The sequence below is a fragment of the Mus pahari genome, chromosome 4 (genome assembly GCF_900095145.1).
Source record: "Mus pahari chromosome 4, PAHARI_EIJ_v1.1, whole genome shotgun sequence".
Lineage (NCBI taxonomy): Eukaryota > Metazoa > Chordata > Mammalia > Rodentia > Muridae > Mus > Mus pahari.
Window position 1 is genome coordinate 44,637,009 of NC_034593.1, and position 10,322 is coordinate 44,647,330.

General features: G+C 48.8%; 1 protein-coding gene across 1 annotated transcript in view; it reads right to left on the bottom strand.

The window, feature by feature from the left end:
• Positions 1–412: 412 nt before the first annotated feature.
• The window catches only part of Setd7 (SET domain containing 7, histone lysine methyltransferase), a 42,800-nt gene continuing 32,890 nt past the window's right edge, over positions 413–10,322 (bottom strand). The window contains exons 7-8 of the mRNA XM_021196333.2: positions 8,145–8,302; positions 413–2,623 (exon numbers count right to left, since the gene is read on the bottom strand). Of these exons, the coding sequence (XP_021051992.1) occupies positions 2,443–2,623; positions 8,145–8,302 (339 nt within the window). The 3' untranslated portion in view covers positions 413–2,442. The remainder of the gene's footprint in view (positions 2,624–8,144; positions 8,303–10,322) is intronic.

Sequence of the window (10,322 nt, forward strand, 5' to 3'; positions counted from 1 at the left end):
ACAGGGACGCTTGGCTCTGAGGATTGCTTCCTGTGATTTGTCTAAGGGTCACCAACACATTGCTGCTGGGTTTGAAGTCCAGCGTGTCTTCCTCCACTGTGGAATGGGAAAAGTAGATCAGTTTCCCAGCCACATTGTGTGTGTGTGTGTGTGTGTAGGACTGGGTGCGTGCCACGCTGGGTGTGGTCAGAGGCTAGCCTTCTGGAGTTGGTTCTCTTCAACTATGTGTCCTCAAGCTTAACTTAGGCCATAGGCTTGGCAACAGCACCTTTACCTGCTAAACGGTTTTGCTGGCCCTCAAGCCCCCAAAATTGTTTTTGAGTTCCATTTGGATGAGATTGCTAGAGTAGCCCTTTAGGATAGAGGTTGAGCCCCTACAGCAACTGAGGCTAAGGTTCCATCCCCAGGTGTGAAATCCCGAGAGCCCGGGGGGGGGGGGGACCTGCTCTCTCTTCCTCTCTCATCTGGTCACTGCGGTTCAGCCACCTTTCTCCCCAAAGCAGCCCACTCTCTTTGGACACATTTACAGAAAAGCTCCTCTCAGAATTTGAATCCACAGCCTCAGCCTCCTGTCACAGTTTACTGAACGGTGTCTTTCTACAGAATAGAAGCCATCCTATCCTGCTGACTCGAGGTCTGAAAACTATTCAGCCCTTTTTGCAGGAGGCTCTTCCCACGTCCTGAGGAACTCTCTCCCGAAGCTTTCAGACAGGGATGTCACTAGCACCCCTGGGAAGCATCATCACCTGGGTGCAGAGCCTGAAGGTAGGTAAGTCAGGAAGCTTGTGAAAGAGCCCAGGGGTGGCTGTCACAACTGAGGGCTGCGTTCTCCACCTGGGGCTCTTTGATGGACGAGCTGTGCCACAGACCCAGATGAAGCACTCGTGAAAGCCGTGAAGACCAAGATGCAACTGACCACAGAATATCAAACCGCTCTCTATCTGCCTCCTCTCTCCGTTTCCACCCACCCCCAAGCATCTTTCCCCTTTCCCAGAGCCCTCTATTGCAGCTTAGAAAGCTTTGGCTTTTAAACCTAAACCGACCCAGGCCACAGAGAGCACTGTCGAAGGCTGCAGGCTTCAGCAACTGTTGTCCCCAGGCCTTCTTGGTGATGGACGCCTCGGGGGGAGGGGGATGTTCCCCAAACTCGGCATTCATTCAGAGCGATCCAGTTACGTTACAGATCTAATGTACTAAACTAAAATAATGGGGTTTTCTCTGTACTTCTGCAGTTGTGATTACATATGGCTTGAGGAGGCTGAGACGCTAGCGGGAGGGTTAACCGCGCAGGTGTGAGGTCTTGGAAGCAGCTAAGTGCTTGGAAATCGCGGTGACGCGAAGCTTTAGCTAGAGATCTGATTTATACCAAGTGATATCAGCACGCCTGCCTTCGTGACACTGATTTCAAAGAGAATTTTGCACTCTGCCTTAGAATGCACACTGGCTATTGTGTTTGAATTCAATGAGCTGTGTGTGTCACAAGCCAGACCGCACTAGGTTATGTACAATTAATGTGTGCCCAAGAAGAAGAAGAAGAAAAAAATTAGCAACACTACTGGAGATACTGCAAAATTGCCGTAACAACTGCTTAGAAATACTAACTTTCCTCTCTTCTTCCTGAAAGTGTATCTTACAACCCTTCCATAACTTAAATGCAAACAAGGGAAGTTCATCTCACATCTGAAAGCAAAGATCCCCTTGTTTACATGCGAGAATAGTAAGTCTATAAATAACAGTCTGGCCCCAGGAGCCAGCACTTTAGATCAGGACGTAAGAGTGAAATGGCAGAGAAAGAACCAGAGAGATCTGTACGCTGCTACGAATGCAAAATCCGTCTGGAAGCTTTCTCTTGTAAAGTGTAGCTAATAGAGTGAAGCTGAGGAAATTACTCAAAAGGCTGGGCTTCAGTTCACAGGGAGAGGAACAACAGAAACAAAGCCATTCTATTGCAAGAGATACAGATCAAAGGTTAAAAGGCAAATGGCCCTACGTGTATATAAAGATGTAATTGCTTCCTGCCCTGCGGTTGGCAACATGCAAGGGTGACAACACCATTTGCACTGGCCATAGAGAAAACATCATGATTAAAAAAAAAAAAAGAAGAAGAAGAGACTGAAGAACCCCGTTTCCCTTTTTCAGCCTAATCATTTGGTATCTCTGAAGATGGTCCAGATGTAGACTTCCACCATCAAAGAACGTCATGCTGTCTACAGTTCGACAGTACCTCTCGGTAGGGCGTTGTGGCAAGGCTAACTAATTTTAAATCTGGTACGAGTAATACAGTCAAACCTAGTTAGTATGCGAGAGAGAGTCGTTGCTAACGCAGGGTGAGAGGATGTGATGTCATGGCATGAACAGTCCCTGGTTGTCCCGTTGTCAGATAAATGTAGTGCATAGATCCAAGTTTCTACTCCAGGTCTCTGGGACCCAGGGCCAAGCCTTTCACTTCTGCTGGGTGGCCTGGAAGGCCTTCAGCTCCACCTGATACCACTCAGGGGCTTCAGGCCCACTCTTCCCCGGGGGGCTGTGGTCATAGCCGTAGGCAACGGTCAGCTCCTCCTCGGCCTCCACAGCTCGCAGGGTGCGGATGCACTTGATGGGCCCGAAACGGGGGTGGACAAACCTAAACATCAAGATGGGAAAGGTCATTCTTGGGTCAACCCAGGACCTCAGTGGCAAGGGAGTGGCTCACCCACATGCACTGGCTGGGTGTCACTCCTGAATTCTCAGAGAAAGGGCACATCCCCACCAGCTTCAGCACCCACTCTAGGCAGGCTGGGGTGGAGGGCTCAGCTGGTAAAGTGTTCATCTAGCACATAGGGGGCCCAAGGCTCGTCTCAGCATAACCATAAACCAGGCAACGGCAGTCCTAGCACGCGGGAGGTGGGGGAGGGGAATCAGAAATGCAAGGTTGTTCTTGGTTTCATAGTGAGTCTGAGGCCAGACTGGGGTTATACAACATCCTGTCCTAAAATTAAAACCCCAAATCTCCCAGAACACCCCAGCACACATTGGAGAGGTCAGAGGACAACTTGGAGAAGTCGCTCCTTTCCTTCACCCATGTGGGTTCCGGGGATCAAACACAGGTGTTTAGGCTTGGTGACAAGTGCCTTTAGCTGCTAAGCTAGTTGCTAGCCCTCATCCTTCATGCAGACCCCTAGGTGAGCAAGGGACAGAGGACACATCGCATGTGGAAAAGCCAGCCATAAATCAGATTGGCCTCTAGGGCCCAATGGAGCTACGTGTTTGGCTGGCTCCTCTGTTTATGGAGAAACGTGTGTCTGGTGTTTTCTTAGATCACTGGACTAGAACCAGTGACCAAGTGCTCTCTCTGGGCTATGCTCCCAGACATGTGTATGTGGTTTGGGATAACTTCTATGTGGTACAAAAAATGAACAACTTCTACTTGACACCAAAGAGGACTCTATCCATCCTACATGGCTATCATGCTTCATGAAAGGGGCATTTAACTTGGGCGTCAAAGAGTTTTGGTTGGCTGTTAAGTTCTAGTTTCATACGTATCACCGTGTTCTCATACATTCCTAAATTTCACTTTCCTGATCTATAGAATTATGACGACACTAGTAAGACTTTCCCTAGATGGTCTCTGTGGCGAGAAAAATGGGGTCTCATGTAGCATGTCCCTAACATAGTGGCTCTCACAAACTGAGACTCTGCTACCAGCTTCTATGAATGTAAACATGCACACGTGTGACTATCTATGTAGGGATGTGTGCATGCATGTATGTGGATATGTGAACAGCACTTATAAAGCCATGGGTGGGCATTCATATGAGTACATGTGCACACATACATGTGCATGTAAACATGTAAGTGATCTAAGATTATGCTCCTTCACAAAGAAGATATCCAGACCATGGATTCAGAACTCTTTGTTAAAACTGTGGCTTCGGGTGGAGGATAAGCCTAGTGGTAGAGTACTTGCTGGCACACAGATCTCCAGCACTATAGCATCACAATCATGTATGTATGTATGTATGTATGTATGTATGTATATATGTGTTGGGGGTTGGTCTGGTACTGTATAATCAAATGCTAAACACCGGCCCCCAAAATTCAGTTGCCCCCGACAAGCAGATCCTCACATTAACCAAGTGATGCTATAGAAACCTTGCTTTCCAGTTTAAAACGATTGGTTAAATAAAGGTGGCTCCAGCCAGTTACTGGGGAGAGTAGAGGTGGGCGGAGTTTCAGTTACTGGGCTGGGAAGCTCAGGTAGGGACAGTGGAAGGAGGGATGAAGGAAGCTCCTGAGCTTCCCCTTAGATGTGATGGGCCAGCAACACACGCCCCAGTGAAAGGCACCCCATGACAGACTGCTGGAGCAGAATTAACTTGGGCAAGACTCGAACAGCAAGTACCACGGGGAGAGCGGCTGGGAAGTAGCCAGTAGAGCGTTAGAAAAATAGGTTAGGGGTAATCTCTCAGTAATTGTGCAAGAACTGATTAAATAAATCCATAGGACTCGGCCTCAGTTATTAGAATGCTGGCCGGGTCATATTAATGGGGGTGATTAAAATCCACGTTGATAAAATGCATGCATGTATGTATGGACAGTTATGGTAGCTTGAATGAAAACAGCCCCCATAAGCCTACAGGGAGGTGTGGCCTTATTGGAGGAAGTGTGTCACTGGGGGTGGGCTTTGGTGTTTCAGATGCTCAAGCCAGGCCCAGTGTCATTCTCTCTTCCTGCTGCCTACCTCTCCAGCACCATGTCTGCCGCCTACCACCATGCTCCCTCCACGATGACAATGGATGACTCTGAGCCGTAAGCCAGCCCCAGGAAAACGTTTTCTTTTATATGAGTTGCTGTGGTCATGGTGTCTCTTCACAGAGACAGAAAGCAGACAGAAGGGTATTACTGTGTAGCTCTGGCTTGCTTGGAACCCACTATAGACCAGGCTATCTCTGAACTTGGAGACAACCTCCTGCCTCCGCCCACTGAGTGCTAGCTAGGATTGAGGACTTGAGCTAGCATGACAGATAAGTCTGTCTTTGAGTTGACATGCTTCATTATAATTTGCATCCTATGATTTCAGTATGAAAATTAAATAATGCTCCTGAAATGGAGCTTTGATTAACTTTCTAGAAGATCTACTGGGGGTCGGGGGGAGGAGAGCCTGATGTTGAAATCTTGGGCCTGAGACTTCTTTTCCAATGTTCTTGTAGCTTTACTCTTATGCTCACTGTCTTTGTTGTCTTTTTATTTTGATGTGGTTTTGTTGTTGTTGTTGTTGTTGTTGTTGATGTTTGTTTGTGTTGAGACATGGTCTTACTATGTAGCTCATGCTGGCATTACTCACAGAGATCCTCCTGCCTCTGCTTCCCCATTGTTGGGATTAAAGAACTCAGCCTCCTCCTGCCTCAGACTTCCAGGCACTAGAGTTATGGGTGGACACCACCATACCCAGCAAGTTCTTAGTTTGAGTAGACCGAATAGAAAGAAAGAACTTGTTTTCAGGTGTTAAGGCGCTGGGGCCCCACTGCTCAGGGCCACTCTGCCTCCAGATCTAATGGACCGGAAGGTCCTGGGAGGACTGAATGAGATAAAACCGGAAAAGCATCCAGAGTAGGGCCGGGGGCAAAGGGGCAGAATGTGAGCTGAGCTGGAGAGGGCCTGGGTTCATTCTCTAACATAAGAACGAAGGAAGGAAGGAGGGAGGGAGGGAGGGAGGAAAGGAAGGAGGGAAGGAAGGAAGGAAGGAAGGGAGGGAGGGAGAGGGGGGAGGGAGGGAGGAAGGAAGGAAGGGAGGGAGGGATGGAAAGGTGGAGAGGGACCTGGAATGAATGCTCAGAGGCCATGGCTGCAGAAGTAGTAAGGAACCCAAACCTCTGGGCCACAGAGTTCTGGACCTTAGCTAACAGACATGGTACCGTATTTACTGGTGTAATTGTTCCTTGAGAATTTTTGTGCCAGACTTAGTAAAGTAGCATAGGGAAGCTCTCTCTCACTTCTGAGAATGAGCACGTTAATACCAGTGGCCCGAGGATGCTAGGAGCTGTAATCTGAAGTTTACCCTTGGTTATTATCCAAAGAGTCTTCTCATTCCCCATGTAACCGACTTTTAGCCACACTGGGCTTGAAACTGGGCAACAAACACAAAGAAAACAGAAACCACCCCCCAGACAAAACCTGCTGAGCAGAGAGTGACTTCAGGCAGACAGAAGTCTCTCCTGTTTCCAGTTCACTCTTGCCTTGGGGAAAAAGCCATCCTTGCCGCGAAGCCAAGGGAGGGGTCTGAGTGGTATTCGGGACGTTAGTTACTGTGGCTTTAAGGGGCTGCTACTGCGCCAGTATAGCTGGGATTGAGCTCCAGCCAAATGCACACTAGCTGTGAAAGCCCCCCCCGCCCCGCCCCCTGCATATGTATGCAGGTGCACGCGTGCGCTGATATTGTGTGTGCACATATGTACGCAACTAATAACAGTGCCAGCTTCGTTTCACATGATGCATGTCCTCTGCCACTTCAGCTAGCCCTTTAGAAGCAGTTGGCGCTCCAGGTACGTGTTACTGGCTGCCAAGGAAATCTGGTCACTGCCAGGACGATTTCTGAGGCATTTTAAGGACAAGTCTTGGGACATTTCCTAGCAAGCCCCCAAATTTTGGCAAGGTCTCCCAGACGAGATGTCCAGAGTCGTGCTCTATAGCTATAGAGCTCTGTATGCTATATAGCTCTGTGCTCTACAAAGGTGGAGAGGTCCCTCTCCACCTCCCTCCCTCCCTCCCTCCCTCCCTTCCTTCCTTCCTTCCTTCCTTCCTTCCTTCCTTCCTTCCTTCCTTCCTTCCTTCCACCCCATGATCTGTGTGCACATATGTATGCAGGTGCACGCATGCGCTGATATTGTGTGTGCACATATGTATGCAGGTGCACGTGTGCACTGATATTGGTCTTGTGCACTGTGTATCCAGAGGCTGAGCTCTGCGCCCCAAGGTCAGGTTGCAGTCTGGACACGGGCAATGTGTGGATCACTGTGCTGTAAAAGACTGCGCCCCAGGGATCTCTGATTGGATAATAAAAGGCTAGAGCCTGTGACTGTGAAGAGGAGAGAGGAAGGCAGGACTTGAGGCCAAGTAGGGGATCTCGGGCAGGGACCACGAGGAGAAGGAAAGAGGCAGGAGAAGGAAGTCTCCATGACGCAGGATGGACCATGAGCACACGGCCAAGAGGAAATCGTCCCGCTCGCCCTGAGGACCCAGGAGCACAGCACACAGAGGAAGAACTCGGCCGGCCAGTAACACAGGGCCTACGGCAGGGGGATGTCCGTCAGATCAGCTTAGAACCTGCTTACATCTTGTTAATCAAAGTATCAGGGCTGGAGAGATGGCTCAGTGGTTAAGGGCACTGACTGCTCTCCCAGAGGTCCTGAGTTCAGTTCCCAGTAACCACATGGTGGCTCACAACCATCTGTAATAGAACCCAATGCCCTCTTCTGGCGTGTCTGAAGATAGCTACAGTGTACTCAAAAAAATAAAATAAATAGATTTTAAACTTTGTTTTGTTTTGTTTTTTTAAACCAGGTTTCTGTGACTTTTATTTGGGAGCTATACAGGCTAGAGTGGGGGCAGAAATGCTCTATAAGGTTACTTCTGTACACGTGTATGCCGGTATGTCCTGTGCATATGTGTATGTGGAAGCCAAAGGACCACTGCAGGTGTGGTCCTCAAATGCTTGGTTTTTTTGAGACTGGGTTACTCATTGGCTTGGAAGGGTAAGCTGGGTAGCCAGTGAGCTCCCAACACTTAGCTGTCTATGTAGGTGCTGGGTGGGGCTTGAACTCAAGTCTTAATGCCTGTGCAGCAAGCACCTGAATGCCTTAACAGCTCCTCCCCTCCCCAGCCCTGTGATGTGATCCTTAGATGAGGAAAAAACCTAAGGGCAAGCAAGGGTAGCAATAAAACAGCCACCATATTTCTATGATGTTTCTCTGTTTCAAAGCACATTCTCATGTCACGGCTGGGAGGCAAGCTGCTCAGACCTGGAGCCTTTAACTACAAGGCACAGCAAAGGCCCCCTGTTATTCTGTGAGAGCAGCCATCATCTGAGGCTTGGGGACCTTCCCCGTGCCCTCCTCCGCCCTGGGGCCCCTCTGCACGGATGCCAGCAGCCACTGCATCCTACTTACAGGTCATAGATGCAGTTCGGAGTGAAGGAGTGATTCGCCTTGTGTCCCAAGGAGGCACAGTACTTGGACACGTGGTTGTAGGGCTCAGGCACATCAATGACTGTTTCCTCGTCCAGGGAGAGAGTGTTCCCATTTAGGGCCCAGTCCCTGCTGTCAACCTGCAAAACACAGGGAAGCCGTGCTAGAGAGAGAGCGCCTTCCTCACCAAAGCTCGCAGCGTGTCAGAGGCGCTAACTCACTTAGCTTAACACTTCCGAGTGAGAGCGCTGCAGACACGCAAGACAGCCAAGACGTCTTCCCACGCAAGGACGGTGCGACCAGACGGCCCAACCTACTGCTTATAGGATTCTCCTCATTTCAGATAGAAGAAAAGGATTTCCATCCTTTACAAAGACACACAAAAATATCAGATAGACCCGAACTGAAAATAAACGGAGGAGAGGCTGTTGAGATGGCTCGGTGGGTACGGCTGCTCGCGACCACGTGACCACGCCCGACCTCCTGAGTCCAGTCCAGAGAGCCACAGTCAAAGGTGAGAACCTATTCCAGGGAACTGTGCTCTGACCTCCGTTCTTGAGCAGCGGCACATGATGCCTCCAAATAATCTTTTTTTTTTTTTTTTTCTAGACAGGGTTTCTCTATGTAGACCAGGCTGGCCTTGAACAGCTCAGAGATCTTCCTGCCCCTGCTTCCCCAGTGCTGGGGATTAAAGGGGTGCACTAACACTATCCAGTCATAAATGCGTTTTTAAGACATTTATTAAAAGGTCCGCACTTCTGTTCCAGCAGAGGAACCGGGGACCAGGAAACAGTCTCTAAACCCGTGTGCTTCCCTACCTAAGTGTGACTTATCACCGATAGCTCAACCACCAGGCCTCAGGCTGGACACGGGGAGGCCAGCAGAACGGCCCTTTGGGTTTAAAAACAAAACAAAACAAAATCATGATACTCTCGTTTATCTTCAGATTGTACTAAGACTTTTACTAAAAAAGGGTCGTGTTTTCACAGGAACTTTTAGACTCCAGTAGGCATGTCCAAGTTTCTGACACTGTGACACAACTGTGGTCTACAATTCACGTTTGTGAGCCACAAACAAAACAAGGGGCTTGCGAGATGGCTCAGCGGTTAAGAGCACTGACTGCTCTCCCAGAGGTCCTGAGTTCAATTCCCAGCAACCACATGGTGGCTCACAACCATCTGTAATGAGATCTGATGCCCTCTTCTGGTGTGTCTGAAGACAGCTACCGTATACTTACATATAATGAATACACAAATCTTTAAAAAGAAACTATAAAAAATAGAAACAATATTTCTTGAGCTTTAAGTAAACGTACAGCTTTCTCTTAGGCTATGTCTGCAGCTGTCCTTGACTGCATATAACCTGAATCACAGGTTGGCCACCCCGCCTGCCTAGGTGAACTGACTTCTTCCAATACACTGCATTTAGATGTGACATTCAGTCAACAGACGGTCTCATCTCTCATTACTCCTAACCCGCTATGGAAGTAAGTGTATGTGGTGTGGTTTGTGCTATGCTGCCATAGCATAAGGTGGGCGTCAGAGGCTCAAGCGCACAGGTGTGAGTGGCATCTCCTGCATGGCATCTCCATCACGGTCTCAGATGCCAGCCTGCTTCTGCGTTCAAAACCTCCCTTGAATTATGCAGTTCACTGTATTTGTGACCTGGGGCAAACTGTTTAATCTCTCTCGGGCTTTCTTTTCCTCATCCGAAGAGTGTTCAAATAAAGACACACAGGCTTAGCATTTAAAAACCCAGAATGCTTCCAAATCCAAACCTTTCTGAGGCTGCTGTGATGTAATTGGAAGAAGCCACACCTGACCTCATTTTTGCCACAGGCAAAATGTCAATGCAATAAACATACAGAATAGCTGCCAAAGACTGTGTCTTAAAGGCAACTGTGTGGGGAGGCCAGAGAACAGCTTCAGTGTCCTTCCTCAAGGATTCTCAGTATCTGTCTGTCTGTCTGTCTGCCTGACTTCTGTCTTTTCTTCCTTTCTTCCTTTTGTTTTTTTTTTTGGAGACAAGGTTTCTCTGTGTATTCCTGGCTGTCCTGGAACCTTTTCTTCCTTCCTTCCTTCCTTCCTTCCTTCCTTCCTTCCTTCCTTCCTTCCTTCCTTCCTCCCTTCCTTCCTTCTTCTCTTCCTTCCTCCCTCACCC